This window comes from Typopeltis vanoorti, chromosome 1 (genome assembly GCF_054136105.1).
Source record: "Typopeltis vanoorti isolate ZY-2024b chromosome 1, IOZ_Tvanoo_1.0, whole genome shotgun sequence".
In the NCBI taxonomy this organism is placed as follows: domain Eukaryota; kingdom Metazoa; phylum Arthropoda; class Arachnida; order Uropygi; family Thelyphonidae; genus Typopeltis; species Typopeltis vanoorti.
This window is the reverse complement of record NC_143549.1, coordinates 24,457,929-24,481,181: the sequence shown is the minus strand read 5'-3', so window position 1 is coordinate 24,481,181 and position 23,253 is coordinate 24,457,929. Positions and strand designations below refer to the sequence as shown.

At 35.4% G+C, this 23,253-nt stretch overlaps 1 protein-coding gene across 1 annotated transcript in view; it reads left to right on the top strand.

Annotated features, from left to right (window-relative positions):
* The window catches only part of HUWE1 (HECT, UBA and WWE domain containing E3 ubiquitin protein ligase 1), a 1,068,888-nt gene that overhangs the window by 5,433 nt on the left and 1,040,202 nt on the right, over nt 1–23,253 (top strand). The window contains exons 2-3 of the mRNA XM_090396304.1: nt 11,025–11,129; nt 21,345–21,443. Of these exons, the coding sequence (XP_090252430.1) occupies nt 11,085–11,129; nt 21,345–21,443 (144 nt within the window). The 5' untranslated portion in view covers nt 11,025–11,084. The remainder of the gene's footprint in view (nt 1–11,024; nt 11,130–21,344; nt 21,444–23,253) is intronic.

Here is a 23,253-nt window from a genome sequence, read left to right as displayed (position 1 = left end):
CTTCTTTCAATTCTAACTGCCGACTTGCAACTCAAATAAAGACTAAGTATTGTTTGATATAATGCCATATTGACACCATATAACTGTAGCGTATTGAATAGCTTCTCTCTTGGCACCTTGTCATATGCCTTTTCAAAATCAACAAAACTTAAAAACAGATCTTTATATTCCCATGCTTTCTCGACTGTTTGTCGTAAAGTGAAGATCTGATCCTGACAGCCTCTATTTGGCCTGAATCCAGCTTGTTCTTCACCAAGCTTTTGTTCCACAATTCTTCTCAAACGTTTCTCAAGTATACTTACATAAATCTTGCCAGGAACACTGTGTAGTTCTGACATTCAGTTTTATTTCCCTTTTTATATATGGGTACTATTAGAGCTCTACTCTAATCATCGGCCTAAGTAGCTAAAATGTTTTACTTGTTTCACAGATTCTCTATTCGCAACGCAGTTGACATTTTCAACGATTCAGCCTATTTTCATTGTCTTTTTATTGCTGACCTTCATACCATATCTATTACAACAGTTATTTAATTTAGTCAGGGAATCTTGCAGATTGTAGCGGATTTATTTACAAGTATAACATTGTACACATAAAGCAAAGAGCTCACATTAACATCTCCAATTAATATCACATTAACATCTCCAATTAATATCACATTAACATCTCCAATTAATATCACGTTTAATACCACTTTGTGATTAATAATGTGATCCATATAGATGATTAATATAATGTACATCCTTATCTCGCACCAGATTTAACATTAAACCATCTTCCTGTACTTCAATTCTGATGACTTAAAACTCAAAGGTTAAGTATTGCTTGATATAATGCCCCATTGACACCATATAACTGTTGCATATTGAATAGCTTCTCTCTTGACACCTTGTCATATGCTTTTACCAGATCGACAAAACTTAAATACATATCTTTGTTATATTCCCCTGCTTTCTCGACTAATTGTCGTCAATTGAAGATCTGATCCTGACAGCCTCTATTTGGCCTGAATCCAGCTTGTTCTTCACCAAGCTTTTCTTCCAATTCTTCTCAACTGTTTCTCGAGTATACTTCTATAAATCTTACCAGGAACACTTAGTAGGGAAATATCTCTGTAATTCTGAAATTTTGGTTTTATTTCTCTTTTTATATATGGTACTATGAGAACTCTACTCTAATCATTGTGAATTTGTCAATCTGTTCAGGCCTTCTGAACTATGTACTGCAGCCACTGTAAGATTTTTATATGACCATACTCCTTTTCTGGTCAAATATCATCTTCTCTTGCTGCCTTTCCACATTTCAAGTCTTTAATTGCTTTTCTACTTATGTATGGATCTGTATTCCTGTCTGTATGCCTGTTGAGTATTTCTTACCACTGTGCTGTCATCACTGCTTGTTTCATTCGGCAGTTTTTTGAAGTAATTACTTTATACTTCAAGGATATCTTTTTCTCCTGTTTTCATGTCACCTTTATCATCTCTCTCCTTTTACAGCATTCTTTCCTCCATTTCTAAGCTTCTTCAACAACCTCCAGAATATCCTGCCACAATTCTTTATTTATTTTCTATGTTCTTACCAATGTCTTCTTATGACTTTTGTTTTCTAGTTTTACACATTGTTTAGCTTTCTTGCATTTGTCTCTGTATTCTCAAACAACCTCACTACATCGATACAAAATTAATAATGGAAAAAACTCGCGTCCAAAGATTATTTTGATAGTATAATTTTTGCCTGCGTGTCACAGGCATCTTCAGTACATTAAGCTCAAAATTAAACACTAACTGACAATTCCAAAAAGCACCACCGAAGTAGCTGGTGTTCCCTTATGTACAAGGCATAAGTGAATGTATAGCAAAAGTTTTAAAACCACTGAATATTTTTGTTGTCTTTCGACCGTTTAGAAAAATCTCCACTTTTCTCACTTCTCCTAAGGACAAGCTTCCACATCTTAATCATCCAGGTGTCTACCAGATTCTGTGCTCTTGTGGATTATCTTATTTCGACAAACAGGAAGATCTGCCTCTATTCAGCTAGAAGAACACCAGTCTTATATTGAATACTTTAAACCTGAAAAGTCTGGACTTTCTGAACATGCCATCTTCACTAGACACTGAGTTCATTGGAGAAAGAAGAGTTCTTCACAAAAGTCAGTTTCTCATGGAACGCCTTTATAAAGAAACATGTGAAACTCTACTTCATTCTCCTAACTTAAACAGATCCAACGCTTACGTCTATCCCTTTTATGGGAGATAGTACTTTACAAATCAGCTAATCTTTCCTAACTTTTTATTGTATTAATTCTTTTTTTTTTTAGGAAAGTTAATGACCTTTTTAGTTATCTTACACCAGCTACTTAGGTGGTGCTTTTTGGAATTGTCAGTTAGTGTTTAATTTTGAGCTTAATGTACTGAAGATGCCTGACACACAGGTGAAAATTATACTATTAAATAGTCTTTGTACGCGAGTTTTTTCTGTTATTAATTTTGTATCGATATGTCTACTCACGGTATACCTCTTTCAAAACCTCACTACGTGTCTCTCTCGCTCAATCAATCGGGGTTTTCTGTGAGGCTTTCTGCTGAATCTCCAAGGTTTGGTTGCTGTTCTCAAACTCTCATTTTTTCTTTAGTAATCTTTGTATTTTAGTCTACAGTTCGCATCTGAGAGCTGCTCAACTTTTATTCGCTTTAAAATTTCTTATGTGTTATTCTTTTCAGTATGATATTCGATTTTATCCTGCTCAAGACTTAACTAGTGATCGCTTCCAGTTTCAAATCCTCTGTACACTGATGTCCTGCACAAGGGAGAAAACATCACTATCAACAATAACATAGTCAATGAGACTTTTCTTATTCCTTACCTCTTCTCTCCATGTGAATTTGTGCACATTTTTATGTTGGAACATGGTGTTAGTAATAACCAGTCCATGCCCTGAGCAGAAATCCATCAGGTATTTGCCATTATTATTAGCTTTGCTCTTTTCTCCAAATTTTCCCAAAATATTTTTGTATGTCTGACAATCATTTCCTACTCTGCTATTTAGATCCCCAACATGGACTAACTTTTCCTTTTTCATTGTGTCAGTTGCTTTCTCTAAAGCCTCAAAAAAAATTCCACCAATTCTACCTTAGTGGAACAGTCTGAAATAGGCACAAATATTGTCCAGTTTCCCATTCTGATATTTGCCTATTACTCTACTTGAGACTGCTTGCCATTCAAGAAGATTAGCCTCGTATTTAGTGTTACGTACTATGGCTACTCCTTCTCTTCCTTGATTGTCATTGCCTGAATATAACATATTCTATTTATTGCTAAGAAAGATCTTGCCAGTTTTTGTCTTTTTTGTTTCATTCACCACTCTGGTACTTATCTAATTTCTCTGCTTATCCCATTCTTTGCCATTCAGGCTTCTTATGTTGACAGTACTGATCTTTAACTCTGAGTTGGGGTGTGTTTTCAGATTTGTTCCAGTAGCTGACTTTTCGCTGTTCGCCCTGGTTCCCTGGCGAAAACAACGGGGACTTTGTTTAACCGGGCATCGCCCCAGCTGGCTTGAAATTTTGTCATGTTGTACCATTATTTTGTATTTTGATTTAAGCCAACAAGAATGCAATTTGTTTGGCTAAATCCCAAATTGCCAGCCCACCCTCATTCATTCAGTATCTAGGTAGACACCCAACAGGCTGCACCACGAGATGGTGAGGATTGGACATTAGGTCAGAAGCCCTGGTCGGTTCTTCCATCCTTTAAGGGTTATGTGGGAGGTCTCCTCTCAGTTATACGTCTTTGACCTTTAAGCATCCCTTATGGTTATTATGGAAATGATTATGAAGAGAGAATGATGTTCATCCATTTGGGCCTATCAAGCATGTTTAAAGATGTGTTCAAGAGTAAATAACTAGATAAGAACAGAGATCTGCAAGTTGTTGAACTGTGTCTTGCAAGAGTATACAAAAGAGCATGTTGGTAAATTATGTCCATACAAATACTAGTAGTATCAGAAACAGAAGTTTGTTGCCTTGGTTAATATTGGGACCCCATATTGTAGGCATTAGTCAGACCTGGCTATCATAAGTATACATACTAACTTGTATTGAGTGCAAAGGATACATTATTTTTAGAGGGGGATAGTAGAGGACAGGGCATGAGAATCATGAAACTAAATTTATTGAGCTGTTCCGAGACTATGTAATGGAAGGAACTTGTGGTCAAAGAGTGCTAGAGCTGATTATTGTGCGAGAAGAGAGTTCAGTTAAAGATGATACTGTTCTACCTTTGGTGATAATTATAAGCAGCAGGCCAGAACAGTCATGTGTTGTACAGAAAACAGTCTGAGTATGAAAAGAAAGTGGTTCTGCAAGTTAAAGATAACCCAAAAGATTCTATTATGCTGCAAATAGAAGAAAGAATGAACTTGAAACAATAACTGAATGCAGATGGTATGCTGGTGACTGATGCAGAAGTGATTGTTGAGTAGCCATTTTGTTAAAACTATCTAACTGATACAATCTTGTATCAGGTAGATAGTTGAAACACTGAATGAGGAGGAAGTACCAGAGCTGTTGCACAAACAAATAAGAATTCTGAAATAGGAACTGATGAGATATCAGCATGGATGCTAAAAGAGTGTTCGGCTAAATTTCCACAGGAGTGGAAAGAATGTATGGTAATCCCATTGCACAAGGATAATGCAATGACCGATATATCGAATTATCAACCAACCCACATCTTGGGAGTGGTGGTGGTGTTGAAGATTAGGAAAAGTTGGTTAGGGTTAGCATTTAGCAATGGGTTGACAGAGAGAATTTCTACTTCAATGAACAGCATGGGTTTACTAAGGGAAGGTTATGTTTCAGCAGTTTGCTCATATTCCATAATGTTATCATTGAGCTAGACAAGAAGAATGAATACATCATAAGTTTGGATTTTGCTAAGGCGTTTGACAGAATATAGCATGGAAGACTGTTGACTGACAGATATCAAAAAGTTGTATATGGGTGATGTGTGTGTGAATCTACAAGATTCAAGATAACTAGTGGTGTGCCTCAAGGACCAGTCTTTGGTCCATTGTTATTCAATCTGTGTATTAATGAAATCGTTAAGGATTTGGCATGTGACATACAGCTATTTGCCGATGATGCAATAGGCTGGAATTGTGAGCATGTGAAAATGGTGTCAGTTCAATGTTAATAAATGTAAGGTCATGCCCTTAGGTGTAATTAGATATCCAGTTGTATTATATTAGCAGGAATATGCTAGAAGAAACTGATCAGGCTAGGGATATTGTAGTTTTAGTAGACAGAAAGTTGAAGTTCAAGGGTCATGTAGCAAAAATTGCAAATACTCAGAAAATAATTGCTGCTGAAATGAACCCTTTACATGTGAAAACAGACATTCTGCCTCTTTACAAGGCCTTGATAAGACATCATTTGGACTATTACATTGCAGGTCTGTCTGGTCTCTTGGGTTCTGGTAATTCTTTTACAGTGGAGAGAGTGCAATGAGAGTCAACAATGATATCAGGATCACATAATTCCGATTATGAAGACAGACTGAGAATTTGTAGGCTGCAGACTAGGAAACGGGTAAAAGACGAGTGATGTGATTGAGAGTTACTAAGTTTTGAAAGGGTTATGCAGAATTTCAATAAATGGAATTGTTCATTTTGTGGAAGGTGGGGAAAGGATGCAAAGGCATCCTTGGAAGTTAAGAATGAATGCTGTCAAGAAGGGGATGAGGGCTTGATGTTTTCTTATAGTGGTGCATGATTGGAATGGATTTCCATTGGATGTTCTGTGTGCAAGTAGAGTGAATGAATTGAAGAAAAAGTATGACAGCTGCTGTGAATAGTAAGTTCTCTTTGGATAATTTTTGAAGTCTTTTCACTTCACAATACTATAAATTTAAGATGTCAAGAAATTATATTCATAGTTTAATCCTTTATCAAAGTGTAATGTCAGGACTGGGCAACTTGTATTTAGAAGCTAATGACTCCACATCACTTGCCTTAGTATCCCATAATGCAAAGTATCCTTATGGCCATGTATAATTGCTATGCATTATGCAAAAATCTCTATCTGGACCGGTTTCGACCTTTGAGGTCTCACGAGTAGGAGACAGACCCAGAATTGATACCAAGGTTGAAGTTGAAGTTAATTCATTATATTATGTAATGCATTACTGTGTTACACAATGTAAACCAGTCATCATCACTTTCTTCTACTGTTTTATCCCTTTTAAAAAGTTGAATTTTTTTTCTTTATATTTGAGACTATTTTTTATTTATAAACAGGCTGCAGTTTTGAATCCTGCCATGGGGACGGATGTTTGTGAATGTCTTTAGGGTGAGCGATTAATTTCACTGTTTGGCACTTGCTTATTGGAATCTTTAAAAAGTTTGATGTTTGGTCTCTACTGCAGGGAACAAATATTATTTCTGGAAAGTTTCCATGTCACTCCTCTGAAATTGATATTCTGGATGTCAGGATATCATTAATAGATGTTTGTGAATGTCTTTAGGGTTGGAGATTAATTTCACTGTTTGGCACTCGCTTATCTGCTTATTGGAAGCTTTAAAAAAGTTCGATGTTTGGTCTCTACTGTAGGGAACAAATTATTTCTGGAAAGTTTCCATGTCCTCTAAAATTGATATTCATACTTATGTCTATTTTCATAGAGTAGCCCTTGTGTTACATCAGTGGATTTTTTTATTCCAATTAAATTAAGACATTGATGTGTATTTTAAAAACATAACTTAGAAGAAAAGTAAAATGAAAGGAATAATTTTTCACATAGCTTTTTTATAGTCATCAGGATTAACTTATGGAACAGCATCAGAAATATATTGATGAAAGTGTATATATATCCAATTCTCCATTTACATGGTAGATTGGTTCCAGATGTGAAAACCTGATATGAACAATAAGTTATTTTCAAATAAAACATTATGAAAATCATTGAATAAAACTATTTAATTTTAATGGAATATTTTTTATTTTAAATACTTAAGATATGTATCTTTTTAAAAGAAAATGGTATGTCACTCTTCTTCTCGCTTTTCCCACTTAAGGTTGCTGTATGTGGTGAGTCTTCTCCACAACTTCCTGTCCTGGGCTGTAGTCACATCCAAGTTCTTCATCCTCAAGTCATCCTCCTCCATCTCTTCTTTGGCCATCCATGCTTCCTCCTCCCCTGCATGACCTTTCTTCCCACATACTCTTCCTCCCTCCTCATCACATGACCAAACCATCTCGGCCTTGCCTCCTGTATCTTTGCCCCTAAGTTTGTAACTCACCATTCCCCTTATATAATCATTTCCCAGATGATCCTTTCTTGTCACGCTGTACATCCACCTAAGCATTCTCATCTCCACTACCTCCATCCTGTTGATGTTATTTTTCCTCAGGGCCACAGTTTCCATAGCATATGTCATAGCTAGTCTCACTACTGTCCTGTAAATTTTGCCTTTTAGATTGATCGGCACCCTCTTATCGCATAGCACTCCAGCCATCTCTCTCTCTCTCTCTCTCCAGTTCCTCCATCCTGCTTGTATCCTGCATCCCACTTCCTTTTCAGCCTCGCCATCCTCTTTCATTGTTGAATCTAAGTTCACTGACCTTCCTAATGACATTTCCTTCCAGATCTGTATTCTGGCTGTCATCCACTTTGCAATACATACTTTATCTTACTTCTGCCCAGTCTCATACTGCTCTCTTCCAGTACTTTTCTCCAGCTTTCCAGTTTAGCTGTCACTTCTTCTCTTGATTCTGCATACAACATAGTCCAAGGCACATCTTCTCTCACCACCTCCACAATATTAAACAGGAACGGACTTAATGCTGATGCAAGCCAACTGTCACTGGAAAACTTTGTCTCTCCCAGGCAGGTTCGAAATCTTGTCTTCACATTTCTGTATATCCCCTGCACCAACCTGACATATTTCTCCAGTATCTTCTTCTCCCTCAGACACCTCCAGACTCTTTCTCCAGATCAATAAATACCAGATGTAGCTCCAGTTGTTTCTCTCGAAACTTTTCCATCATCTGTCGTAACCCAAAGATAGCATCTGTCGTTAATCGACTAGGCATGAAGCCAAATTGCTCCTTTGCAATCTCCACCTCCTTCCTCAGTCTTCCATCAAGAACCCTCGAGGATTTTCATTGTGTGGGACATCAGATTTATTCCTCTGTAATTCTTAGTCATGTGCATCCCTTTACTCTTGTAGATGGGGACGAGTACTTTCCCTCCATTCCTCGGGTATATTTTCCTGTTGACAAACTTTTATTAACAGGTCCCACAGCAGGTCAATTCCCTTTTCCCCCATGCCTTTCATGCCTCCACTGGGATCCTGTCACTAATAAAACAAATTCGAAAAGGCCCAAATACACCCGCACATATGGTTATTAGTTAAATTTTATTCGCCATTATTTTCTGACAGTAGCTGCAATCTTTTGTGGGAGACTGAAATTAAATCATGTCCTGTTCATGCTGTAATGCTGAAACTTTTTCTTCAGTAAAAGGAACTAAATTAGCACTAATTTCCAATAATTCTGAAGGTTGATTTTTTTTTATACCACGAACTCTGTAATTAATCATTGAGATCCTGTTTTGACTAGATCTTTATATAATTCTTCATATCGCACCATACATGACTTCAGTTCACATTTAAACTGTTCCTTTGATTCAGTATTTTGATCATGTTTAAGGAAATGACTTTGCAATTTACTAGTCATTTGAAGCCCCTTTAATTAATCCTGCAGTGAATAGAATCTTCATTTCTTTTTCGTCAAGATTCTCAAGGACAGTTATTATTTCGTGATCATTAACAGCCTTGTCAACCATCAATTCTTCAATATCTGCAGACAAGAAAATCATCAAATCCTTCTCCACCAACTCAATGTGCTAATCTGATATTGGGATATTCAGTTGTATGCAAAGATACAGGGTTTTCCTTTTTCACACATTCTGGCCAAGTAGCTTTCCAGCATGCATCTAAAATTGATGGATTTCAATTCTGATAATGCCAGCTTAGCAAGTTTGCAATCCAAAATCAAATTTCTTCCACACATCAATATTTGTCAGTAAATTATCCTTATCTAGTTATTTTTATGGCTATTTTGCCTGCTTTTGTTCAGGAGTGCCCCTGTTTTAATGTCATTGGCTTTTTACTCAAGAATTCTTAGGGCATTGCAGATCTATTTTAGAGACAAATATATGTAGCATAATAGAAGAAAATAAATTCGCACATACCTTTTCTTGGATGTTGTTCTGTCTTCTTTCTGCAGTGTGCATATTTCTGCTGTTATGGTGTTGAAAGGGGGAGTGGGGGGGATGGGCCTTAGGCAAAATAGCCATAAAAATAATATCTTTTTAAGAGGAGTAACATTAAAACAGGATGGCCAGGTGCATTGTTTATAATCAATAAAACTTTCAAGTTCAAATTTTTTCCATCAAATTGCGTTTAACTTTGGTGGAACCATTCATTAAAAATTCCTTTTGTAACCCAACCTTTTTTTTTGTTTGCCTTCCAGTGCACTGGTAACATGTTAAAATCCACACCATTGAGTAAAAAGCCGATGAGCTTATATAAAAAAAAAAAAGGGATACTCTTAAAGAAAAATAGGCCAAATAGCCATAAAGATTACTTGATTATTTTATATAACAAATGCTTTTTAATACTATTATTTAAAAAATACAATTATCTTGCAAAATCACAGACCTGAGTGCATTGGAAAAAGTCTGATTCACATGGAGTGCTAAATATTCTTTTGTTTTTGAATTTTAGTATCTTTCCAATTAAATTATTGTTTATGGATACTATATATAAATTCATTCATTATGAATAATAATGAAAGCATAAACCAAGTTGTGATGAACTTTGTGGTGGTGTAAATTTTAAGCCTGCATTAAAGGAAAATATATTTTATATAATTATGTGTAATGTATGGTGAGAATTGAAGAATGTATTTTATTTTGTCAACTAACATATAGTTTTTTTTTTCCACATCATCTATAACTGTATGCCGTTATGTAAAAAAAAAACAATTATCTTGTAAAAACAAGTCGGACTGGATCATGTGACTGAGTGCATCACAAAAAATCGCTCCACATCAAGTGCTACCTATTTTCTTGCTTTTGCAAATTTTATTATTTTGATCTGTTTTCAGATGACATTGAGCAAGCCTAGTTAGCTGAGTGGTTATCTTTCCTGTTCTTCAACCAACAGGCTGCAAGTTCACCATGGAGACAAAGATGTTTGTCTCCATGGTGATTGTCTTTTAGGTGGGAGATGAATTTGGTCTTCTGTAAGACCACATCCTACTTACTGGAAGCCTAAAGTGGCTTGAAAAAGTTCCATGTTTGGTCTCTAGATCAGGATTTCTAGACTATGTTAAAGAAATAAATGACAAATAATACATAAAATGATAAAGGGGAAAAAATCCCCCACAGTGCAAAAATGTACTTTAAGTTGCAAATAATGAATAAATGCAAATAACCCTTTATGGATAAGAGGGAACACCTTAGGTGAGTAAAAAAAATTTTTTTTAATTTTATTTTTGTAGCTAATAGATTGAAGCTGTATTTCTGCAGCTCCCAACAACCATAATCACAAGGGTCCATAGTGTGAATGTTAGAGGGTTATATTATTGCTGTTTAAATTTTGCAGTTCTATTTGTACACTGATAATTTGAAATAATATACTTAAACTGAAATATTTGTATAATACAGTTGACTAAATATATTTCCACTGTATTTTTTTTATGAATTCACAACCACATTGAACAATCCTTGTATGACACCAGTTAATGTACCTTCAATTATCTGAAGAAACAGGTACCCAGTTTTCTCCTGGTGTGTTCAAATAGTTGGGGGATAATTTGATATTGAATTAATGTTGCCTGTGTTAAGAACAACCATATATATATATTTTTTATTTCCTTCTTTGGTAGTTGTGTGAATAAACTATCCATAAATATGATTTTTACTTATATATTTGTTCTATTTTATTTTTTTACTTCCAGATCATTGAGAATGGGGTTTGTATTAACGTAGTGTTTGTAAGAATTTTCTCAAAGCCAGCTATGAAGATAGATCGAAGTAAACTGAAAAAAAGTTCCTCTGAAGTGGTAAGTGCATTTTTATAATTTTTCGGTTATGAGGCAGAAGACTTTCTTAATAGTTGAAAACTTGATGTACTAAATGTCTTTAGTAATTGATGTACATTAGCTGATTAATTGATTATCTTCTGAAATATATGTTATAAAGAGGTACTAAATACTGATACCTTAGAAAGTTAGCAAATAGCTAGAACTTCACTTTACTTTTAAAGTAAATTGAAAAAAATAATTATTTAAATCTTGTAGAAACAAAAATGTTTCTACAAGATTTAAAGCTTCTCATTTATAAACTGTTTGAAATGAGGTTCATAGTATATTTTTTAAGAAGATGGGAAAAAGAATGCTATGTATTTAGTTAATGTAACTGAATACTACTCTGTTATGATAGTAAATGAGCAGGAGTGTTAGGATGGTTGTAAGGGAAAATGGCTTGAACAATGTATGAGGATGGATAATGGATAATAGATTATTCAGAATAATGAAAGAAAAGTGTGGTGAGAAAAAAAAGTCACTGTGCTGCCCAGATATCATATCTGAGGTGAAATATGAAAATGGTATGCTAGCAGGGTTGTTTGATGAGAAGAGATCAAATGTGAGTGTGGTATGAATTTGAATAATGATTGGAACTGTATGAGGGATGGATTGCATCTGAATGAATTTGATGAATAATTAGGGTTGTTGGTGGGAAGAAAGATTAGATTTAATGACAAGACATCTGAGGAAATAAAGAGATATAAAGTAACAGGGGCAGGAGTGTTTGATAGCAAATGCTAATAGTATTATATAAGGATAAAGGATAGATTTTGTATAGACAGGAGAGAAAGATGGAAATAAGCGAACCATAAAGAATTATTCATTGTGTAGAATTATGGAGACAAAAACATACATAGAGAAACTACTTTATTTACAATTAAGAAAATAACATTTGTCATTTCAACTTATATTATGGTTATCATCAGGAAAATATTATATGAACAAGACATGACTACTACATATAAGTATGCTATAGTATAACTGTTTTGACTAGTCTGACCTCTGGTGAGAAAAAATTAAATTTTATATATAGAAGATCAAACAAAATAATTTACATCGAATGCACCTCTACAGTCCTCTTAAGATTGTTTTCTATTTGGTTTCTGTCATTCTGGAATCTATATAGGTTGCAGATAGGTCTTCCAGAATCTTGGAATTACTAATCCATCATTCTTGTTGAGATGATGGATTAAGTCAGATGAATCAGCATCTCATAAGTTTCCTTGAATTTTCTTTCAAACCAGGTTTTGGTGTGGTCCAGGGACTTGGTGCCTTTCCAGTTAATTCTGTGACAAGTTTGGAGTGCATGGTCTGACAGGTTTTGGTATGGTGTAGTGAAGGAATTTGTGGCATATTTTTGTGTTCATCTTTTCTTATTGGAATTGTGCATCCTGTTTCCCCTCTGTAAGGTAAGTTGCAAGTAAACTAGATTTTGTAAACCTCTTGGTGGTTAAGGTAAGGAATGGGATCTTTGGATGAGCTAAGTATACTTTTTAATTTTTCAGGAGGTTTGAAAGTTGCTTTAATATTGTATCTGTTTATTTTTTCTTGATTTTCCCCTATTTGAATTTTAGTGCTGTTTTCTTAATTGTAAGTAAATTAATTACTTTAGCATGCATGTTTTTGTCTCCATAAATTATATACAATGAATGCTGACCATGTAACCTTTTAGAGAATTATACAAAGCCTGGGAGCAATAGTAGGGAATGATGAGTCATGTAAAGGGATCAAACTGGAAAATGCACTGGTTAGAAAATATTTAATACCATCAGTATCCGAGTGCATTCCAAAGGTCATCATCAAATTCCTGCAATGTACCCTCGAGGGTACATCGCTGGTGTACAGGATATGATAGTACTATATGAAAAAAATTACATTATTACTACCTTCCTATCTACAATTTTCCTCCAAATCAGTCTGTTATTTGTCAAGATTCCAACATTATCAGATCTTATATTTCTATCGTCTAAGCCACTTTGTACTGAATCAATCCACCTATATCTTGGTCTTCCTCTGGGTCGTTTTGCAGCTAACCTGGCAGAGAACACTTGTTTTGTTAATCTTTCTTCGCCCATTCTGTTTAAGTGACCATACCATCTGAGATTAGCTCTGCTAACGCATTCCTGGATGTTGACAATGTCAAGTTCTTTCCTAATATCCTCGTTTTTAATATGATACTGCCATTGATGTCATCTGTTCACACCTCTAATATTTCTCAGGACTCTCATATCTGTGGTCTCTAGTCTTTGGTCAAGTGCTTTACTTCTGACCCAGCTCTCAGGTCTATATGTTAAAACTGATTTGAACACGGTCTTGTAACAGCTAATTTAGTGTTCCAACCAATTTCTCTCTTATTCCATGTGAATTTATTCAATTGACTTCCTACCACCATACCAGATTTGTTGATTCTGTTGTCTATTTCCATATTTAATTTACCATCTTCACTTAAAATTGTGCCTAAATAGCTGAAATGTTTTACTTGTTCCACAGGTTCTCCGTTTACAATGCAGTTGACATTTTCAACGATTCTGCCTATTTTCATTGTGTCTTTTTATTGCTGACCTTCATATCTATTACAACAGTTATTCAATTTAGTCAGGGAATCTTGCAGACTTGTAGCGGATTTATTTAGAAGTATAACATCATCCGCATAAAGCAAAGAGCTGACATTGACATCTCCAAGTTTGATATCATGTTTAATACCACTTTCCTTCATAATGTGATCCATATAGATAATGAATAACAGAGGGGATAATGTACATCCTTGTCTCACACCAGATTTAACATTAAACCATCTTCCTGTACTTCCTTCAATTCTAACTGCTGACTTACAACTCAAATAAAGACTAAGTATTGCTTAATATAATGTCCCATTGACACCATATAACTGTAGCGTATTGAATAGCTTCTCTCTTGGCACCTTGCCATATGCCTTTTTCAGATCGACAAAACTTAAATACAGATATTCCCATGCTTTCTCGACTATTTGTCGTAAAGTGAAGATCTGATCCTGACAGCCTCTATTTGGTCTGAATCCAGCTTGTTCTTCACCAAGCTTTTCTTCCACAATTCTTCTCAACTGTTTCTCAAGTGCATTTGCATAAATTTTACCAGACACTCTCAGTAGGGAAATACCTCTAATTCTAACATTCAGTTTTATTTCCCTTTTTATATATGGGTACTATGAGAGCTCTACTCCAATCATTGGGAATTCGTCCCTCTGTCCAGGCTTTCTGAACTATGCAGTGCAACCACTGTAAGACTCATACCACCATACTTCAACATTTCTGGTCGAATATCATCTACTCCTAATGCCTTTCCACATTTCAAGCCTTTGATGGCTTTTTCTACTTCAAGTATGGATATGTATTCCTGACTGCATGCCTGGTCAGTGTTTTTTTACCACTGTGCTGTCATCACTGCTTGTTTCATTTAGCAGTTTTTCAAAGTAAGTACTCCATACTTCAAGGATATCTTTTTCTCCTGTTTTCATGTCACCTTTATCATCTCTAACTCCTTACAGCACTCTTTCCTCCATTCCTAAGCTTCTTCAACAACCTCTAGAATATCTTACCACCTTCTTGATATTTATTTGCTATATTCTTGCCAAAGTCCTCCCATGACTTTTGTTTAGCTGGTTTTACACAGTGTTTAGCATTCTTGCATTTGTCTCTGTATTCTCTAAGAGCTCAAGCTGACTTATTTGACAGGAACTTTTGATATGCTTTCTTTTTTCCTTCACTGCCTCTTTAACTTTCTGTGTCCACCAGGGAGTTCTGATTTTTTTATCCTTGCAGACAACCTCACCACATGCCTCTCTGACAGAATCAATCAATATTTTCTTCAGAGTTTGCCACTGAATCTCCAAGTTCTTCTTCCTGTTCTCAAACTCTTTCATTTTTTCTTCAATAATCTTTGTGTATTTTAGTCTACAGCTCACATCTGAGAGCTGCTCAACTTTTATTTGCTTTAAAACTTTCTTTCATGTTATTCTTTTCAATATGAAATTCAATTTTATTCTGCTCAAGACTAAATAGTGATCACTTCCAATTTCAAATCCTTTGTACACTCTGGTCTCTTGCACAAGGGAGAAAACATTACTATCAGCAATAACATACTCATATTTGTAGATTTAGTGACTGAAAAACACAAAAACACACGTGTTGAACAGATTATTTTATTAATTACAACTTGACGTTTCGACCTCTATATCGAGGTCATCATCGGAAGAATACAAGTGTATACAGAACCAAGCTACATGCTCATGCTTTCTATATCAGTAAACTAAATCTACGTAGTTAATAAATCTTTTTTCTAGCCTGACCTCTAGTGATAGAAAGGAAAAACAAAATTAAATAAAGAAAGAAATAACATTATAAAAAAAATAAATTAAAAAAAAATCTATATATATTATAATTAGATAAATGCAACTACAATAAACTGTTAGTCCTCATATTAATATTCTGGATAGTTACAAAATGATTTTTTTTTTTTCCTTTTTTTTTCCTTTTTTTTCTCAGTTGCTATTGAATGTTCTAAACACGTCACCAGGTTGTCTTCTTGTAGTGGGAATTTTTCTAATACTAGTTTAGGATGTTATACAGGTTGTAGATGGATCCTCCACATTCTTGAAATGGTGAGGTCATCATTTTTGTTGAGATTTGGGTTGTTTGAGCATTTCACAGGACTTTTTAAATTTTCTCTCAAACCAGGTTTTGGTGCGGTGTAGGGACTTGGTATTTTTCCAGTCAATTCTACGGTATGTTTGGAGTGCATGGTCAGAAAGGCCTGTTTTACCGAAGTGGAGGTATTTAATGTGTCGTTAAATATCGTCGACGTATCTGAGCCAAATTTTGGGCTTTAGACATGCTGTCTCTAGAGCACGTTGCTCAAAGTCTTCCTTATAAAAGTTAGCTATTGGGGAGAAAGTAGTGAGCCCATGGCTGTACCTTCTTGTTGAAGGTAAAAATTGTTTTGCCATACGAAATATCCGGAGCGGAGTACGTGGGCAAAAAGGGCCGTGATGTCATGTGGAAATATGTTCTGTAGTTGCAAGATCGTGTCATTGATTGGGACATTGGTGAAAAGGGAAGTTATGTCAAAGCTGACTAATAAATCTTGGTCGGTGAGTGTAATGTTTTTGATTTTACTGATGAAATGTTGTGTATTTTTTATGTAGGAAGGGGACTGACCTACCAATTCCTTGAGTGTGGCAGCTAATTTTTTTGCTAAGAGATAATTTGGGCTGTCAATTCCTTCAACGATCGGGTGAAGTGGTGTGCCAGGTTTGTGTATTTTTGGCAGCCTATAAATTCTGGGCACACGGGCATACTGAGGTATTAATTTTTTTGTCGTTTCTTCGGGACATGTGTGGACAGATTTGATTAATTCGGTTTTCTTTTTGTTACGTTTTGTGGGGTTGTAGTTAACCTTTTGGTAGGTGTTATAGTCCGATATTAACTGGTTCATTTTTTCATTGTATGTCGTACGGTCTAACAGGACGGTGGAATTGCCTTTATCGGCTTTCGTTATTATAATATCCTGGTTATTTTTTAAGGATTTAAGGGCTAGATTTTCGGTTTTGTTTATGTTGGTGTTTAGTTTTTTGTTAGAATTTAGTATACACGATGTTTCCATTCGTATTTTATCAGCCAGAATGGTGGGGAGGGATCGTAAACCTCTCTCGATATGATACACGATATCAAGCTTGTTTACTGACCTCTGAGCAATGGCGTAGTTCAAACCTTTCTTTAGCAGCGAGAGTTCACCTTCAGTGAGAATGTGGTTTGACAGGTTGATAACTGAGCATTGATCAGATGGTGGTTGGTGGCTCCTAACATTGTTTGTGGGCGATTGGTTGCTCCTTATGAAGTCGGTTTGTGGTTGGCTGTTCCTTTCGTAATGGCGTCTTGATGATCTTGTGCTTTTCTGTTGTTGTAGGGCTTGAAATTTCATTATTAGTTTTTCTTTATTTTTCAGTAGTGAGTGCTTGGCCGAGTCGTCAGTGATTCTATCTAGAATCTCCCAAATTTCTGGAATAATGTAGTCAGATAATTCAAATTTAAGTTGTAGAACTTTGTTTTGGGTGGATGCTAGATTTTTATGTGCCTCGTGGATTTGTTCTCGTAACAAGGCTTTTTCCAAACAGGCATAAATACGGAGCGCTTTGGTTGATTTAAACTTCTTTAGTTTAATGCAGTTAGGAATTATGTTGCTGTCTCTACATCTTTTCAAAAAGGCTAGTCGATTCGTTAATAAAGAAATACGTATCTTCAGCTTACCGTAGAGGCTGCACTGCTTGTGGGTCACATCTCCATGGATTATGATGATTCTTTCTTTTAGGGTTACACGGTGATCAGCACTCATATTTGTAGATTTGGGGACTCAAAAACACACGTGTTGAACAGATTATTTTATTAATTACAAATAAAATAAAACTTGACGTATTTTATTACATACAGCTGGTGCCAGTGGAATTTGGGACAAGGGAGGAGTTTTTGGCATTGATTAGTTTAATAATTTAAAGCTTCTCATTTATAAAACGTTTGAAATGAGGTTCATAGTATATTTTTTAAGAAGATGGGGAAAAGAATGTAATGTATTTAGTTAATATAACTAAATACATAGCATGCTGGCCGAAGCTTATTGACATTAGTGAGACATGGCTGACAGAAGATGATATAGGTAGTGGGATAGATTGTGAATGGTATAGTGTATTCAGGAGGATAGAGAGAAAAGAATGAGGATGGCTATTATTGGTAGCTGATGAACTGCAACTAAAGTAGAAGTTCAGCTGCAGGCTAGGGAAAATAGCACATTTGAGACCATCTGATATGAGATAGTGACCAGCAGAACAAAATACACAGTTGTACGAAGATGGTATCAGGTCTATGGAATGAATCTTATAAGGACAGGTTGAAAATTTGTGGGTTATTACAAATTATTATTTGTGTGTGATTTCTAGAGAAAATTTTTCAGAATAGGACTGGTGGGGAGAAAACTAGGGGCTATCCTTGGAAACTGAGTAAGAGTGTAGTTAGCAGGTCATTTGTCCTGCTAACTCTCCTGGTGTCAGGACAAATATTTTTGCTTGCAGAGTGGTGAATGAGTGGAATAGGTTGCCAAAGTTTTTGTGGGTGCTATGGCGGCTGTGAATGAGTTCAAAGCAAAGTATGATAGATACTGCATAAATGTTAGATAGTGCTTGGCATGATGTTTAGGGCCTCTCTTGATGAGTAAGGACTTCATAGAGTAGTCAATAATAATATTATTATTCCAGAGTGTAAAGAAAAAAAAGCTGTTCCAAACAGTATAGTTATATGAAGTAAAAGAAACATACACACACACACACACACACACACACACACACACACACACACACACACACACACACACACACACACACACACACACACAGTCTAAGTTGTAGAATAATTCACTTTTTTTTTATGGTAAATGAAATCAATGAAAGTCTGGAAATCTTGCTCTAGAGAGACAAAACATGAAACTTTTTTCAAGCCACTTCAGGCATCCAATAAATGGGATGGTGGTATCACACCAGGCAATGAAATTCGCCTCCCACTTAGACTCACAAACATCCATGCTCATGGTGGGATTTGAACCCACAGTTTGTTGGTTGAAGAGCAGGTACATTTACCACTCAGCCAAGCAGGCTGGTTACAAAAACTATCCTTGGAAGAAATTATGTTCTTGTTTGTCTTCATATAAGTATAATCAAAGTTTACATGCAAAGTATCATCTTGACTAGGCTACCTGTATATGGAGGCTGCTGACTTCACAATAGTTGCATCATAATGCAGAAAGCATTATGGGAAGTCCCACTACCCAGTTTGGTTTCAAAATATATTGAGGTCTGTTTGTAATAGATTTCATAGTTTGATATAAACACAGATGATTAAGAAAATAACTATTTATTAACTTAAAAGCTAATATTTCGCTGGTATTATATCCAACATCTTCAACTACGTACAGTATTTAAACCTTATATAAAAGATGCTGGATATAATACCAGTGAAATATTAGCTTTTAAGTTAATAGTTATTTTCTTAATCATCTGTGTTCATATCAAACCATGAAATCTATTACAAACATGTCTGATGAACACATAAGCCTATCTACGCATATATTGAGGTCTCATCAGTGGGAGTTATATTCATGACTGTTGAATCAGTGCCTAAGTGATATATTTTTCTATGTACAAGTATTACTGAACTTCATCACTAACTTTCTACAACTATCTTGATTTAGAGTATTATTAAGTAATACTCTGGATCAAGATAGTTGTAGAAAATTTTTCCACTTGGTTACAAAGTAAATTTTGTCAAGAAATTATATTTTTTAATTCTTTATCCAACTGTTAAGCAGACAAAGTTTGCATGCAAAGTACCTCAGTGACTAGGCTACTTGTATATGGTGACTACGAAGTTCACATAATTTGTCTCAGTATCCCATAATGCAAAATCATTATGGGGGAGGTCTACTACCCAGCTCTTCCTGTTTTTGGCCCCCAGTGATGTGATCTCAAAAACAGTCAGGGCGGTGGCTCTTCCCACAATTGAGAACCTTAACTGGCACAGTGCCAATTAATGTAATTTTGCATTACAGGATTAATGTAATTTTGCATTATGGGATATTCAGGCAATTTAAATCAACAGCCTCTCTGCAGGTAGCCTAGTTATAAAGATACTTCACATGTAGACTTTCTTTACATTTGGATAAATGATTAAAACTAGAATAGAACTTCTAGCTCAGTGTAAAATCAGGTAAAATGAAGGTATAATCAATTGTAATTTACTCTTATCTATGTAGATCACATTATGAAAGAATGTGGCATTAAATCTGTGATCAGAATTGAAGATATGAGTAATAGCTCATTGCTTTATCCAAATGATGTACTCCTGAACAAGTACAGTGCAATTCAGCAGGAATTTTTAACTAAAAATTGAATGTGTAACACATTTGGAATGGAAAATAAGCAATAAAAAAAAGACCCAACTATGAAAATAGGAACATGTGAAACATCAGCTGCATTCTCAGTGAAGAGAAGTTATGGAGCAGTTAAAATATTTCAACTATTTAGGGACAATTTTTAGTGCAGATGAAAATTAAATATGGAAATGTACAGTATAATTAGGCATGTAATAAGGATTGTAAGGCATTGATTCATTCAAACCAATTTCAGTTTTTGGATTTGAGAGTTGCATTAGAAATGACACTTCACTGAAGACTCATGATCAAATATATTAGAGCTTTGATAAAGGGTACGGATTGAACAGAGCCATCAATGGCGAAACCATGTTAGTAATGAGTATCTGAGGAAGGAACTTTACATTATTAGTATTCAAGATTATGCAAGCAGAGATATCCTAAGGTGGTATGTCACTTAAACAGAATGGGGGAAGAGGAAAGTTTAGCAAAATTAGTGTTTTTTGTCAGATGGTAGGGAAAAGATCCAGAGATCTAGATGGATTGATGCAGACTTAAGTGTCCTAGAAAATAAAATTTTGATATTGAGTGCTGACAAGCAATAGACTAATTTAAAGGAAGTATTATTCACAGGATATAAGGAATAATGTAAACTTAATGTAGTACTGTCATAGTGTCAATGTGTACTGTCCGACCACACAATCGAGAACCTTAACTGGCACAATGCCAAGAAGAATCAACTCATGTTGAAGGGGAGAAAGGAATAAGGCTGTATGAATTCTTCACCAACACAAAATCACATGCTTTATACATAAAATTTTCCAACTGTTGTACAAGCAAAATAGTTACCACCTTAAAACTAGAATCTTCATGAAAAAAAGCTAATTTTCTGACTTAATAATAAACACTCATTATTGATTACCCTATTATTGGAATGGATTTGCCTTCTGCCATGTGCAGAAATGTCAAGGGGTCTCACATCTGTGGTTTGATAGTCTATATCAGAAAATTGATGCATTGTTCATATTTAACCCCCTCCCATAGTGAAATGGTTAATGTTATTTTTTTCATTAAAAGCAGCATTTTTGTGTTGTCATGTTTTATTGTTATGACATTTCTAATTCATATTGAGTATTCTGTGCAAAATCAGATATTTGACCTGACGCTGCATTTTGTAATTGTATATTTTGTTCTCATATTAAATATTCTTAAGTTTAATTGTATTCACAATCTTGTTTGTTATAGCCTGTGGATTGTAAGGCATTGATTGATAAGCTGAAGTCCTGTGATCAGGATGAGCTGCTTTCTGTGCTTTCCAAGATCAAAACATGGAACTGTGGCAAGGTAAAATGGTTACCATTTAAGTATATTTTTTGGCAATGGGATCTTTTTTCCTTTATTTTAGTTATTTACTGTTAATTGATGACTGTTTTATTTATTTGTATGTGTGTATTTGAAACAGATTAAATGACTAGAAGCTGAGAATAATAGAAACACTATGGATTTTTTCAATTGAAGGTGAGTTAGCTGATTTTATATGGAGGTGGTAGGGTTTTTCCTCCTGAAACAGGTTTTTCATCCTGCATAACAGACAAATTGGCCTTGAAAACACACGTAACTTACAAATAATTGTAAGTTACGTGTTGTAAAAAATACTGGTGTTGATGTAGATAATTATAGCGACAGTTTCCTGTGGTGGGTTAAGTGGAGACAGAGTTGTGTAGTAGGTACACTTCCTCGATGAGTCTTTGGATTCCTTGGAGGTCTCGCGCAATAATTTTATTTTAAGTAAATCACACAACTAGTTTCATCTTTTTAGAAGACTGCATTGGATGCATAACAAGAGAGAAATAGCAACAAACATTGCTAGAGAAAATCTATACATTAAAACATTAATGTATTAACATTTGAAGGCATTCTGTGTATCTCCATTGTTGGATGTGTGAATGTGTTCAAGATCTTGTGAATGCCAAAGTTGGATAGCAGCACAGTAGCAGTTCAAGAGATTATAAGTTGAGGACGATTTCTTTAAATTCTAGAATTTTTCTTTCCAGTTCATCATAGCATTGAAAGATGTTTTCCAATTTGTTCCACATGACTAGGCGATTGATAATTTCATCATTAGTATCAGCAGAATTAAGGATGTAGTTACAGAATGCTGGCTCTAGATCTGCGTATGAGATGTCTCTCTTATGTTCGTCTAGCCTTGATGGAATTTTCAGTCTTGTCAAAATAAGGCATGTTGCAGTTGCACCAAAAACGGTAAACGCTGGAAAATTTTAAGTTATAGCTTTGTTTGGACATACTGAATAAGGAATGGAGCTTGGGTAGAGGAGTATAAGAAGTCTGGATATTAAATTTTTTGAGAATTTGAGCTAACTTAGGTGAAGCAGAACTGATATATGGTGGGGATATGTAGCCTTTCATTATTTCTATCTTCAATATGGTAAGGAGGTGGATTGAATAGTAGCTTTCTGTTTGTTTTGAATAACCATTCAATTTTCGGCACTCCAGTAGAAAAGCATGGAGCCTTCTAAGAAAACTAGGTAGTAGCACCCTGACTGTCCGGGAACAATCGGCTATTTCTCCTAACCAATATGCATCACATATTGTCAAAACGTCAAGATATACCAGCAAGGACAAACAACACGCTCTTCAAATAAAAAGAGAACTTACATATTTGAAAAATAACAGACCATCAGACCCTCTATACTCACGGCCTTCACTCTTGAAGATATTAACACTGCTCTAATGGATATGAAACCAGACAAGGCTCCAGGTTTCTATGGAATTCATCCTGATTTCCTGCTGAGGACAGGCCAAAAAGCTCGACAGTGGTCGGCTTGCTTTTTCTCTGACATCCTCCAGACTGGTAGACTTCCAAAAGAGTTTAAAAAGACAAAAATTATCCCCATCTTAAAACCAGGAAAAACCAACTACAAACCAGAAAACTACTGACCAATTGCCCTGCTTAGCACCTGCTATAAGCTCCTAGAAAGGCTCATCCTTAATAGAATTGTCCCTAAGATAATAGAACAAGTCCCCGTGGAACAGGCTGGATTCAGACATAAACGAAGCTGCTGTGATCAGGTTCTGTCACTCACCACACATATAGAGGCAGGCTACCAATAATGCCAGAAAACAGCTGTAGCTT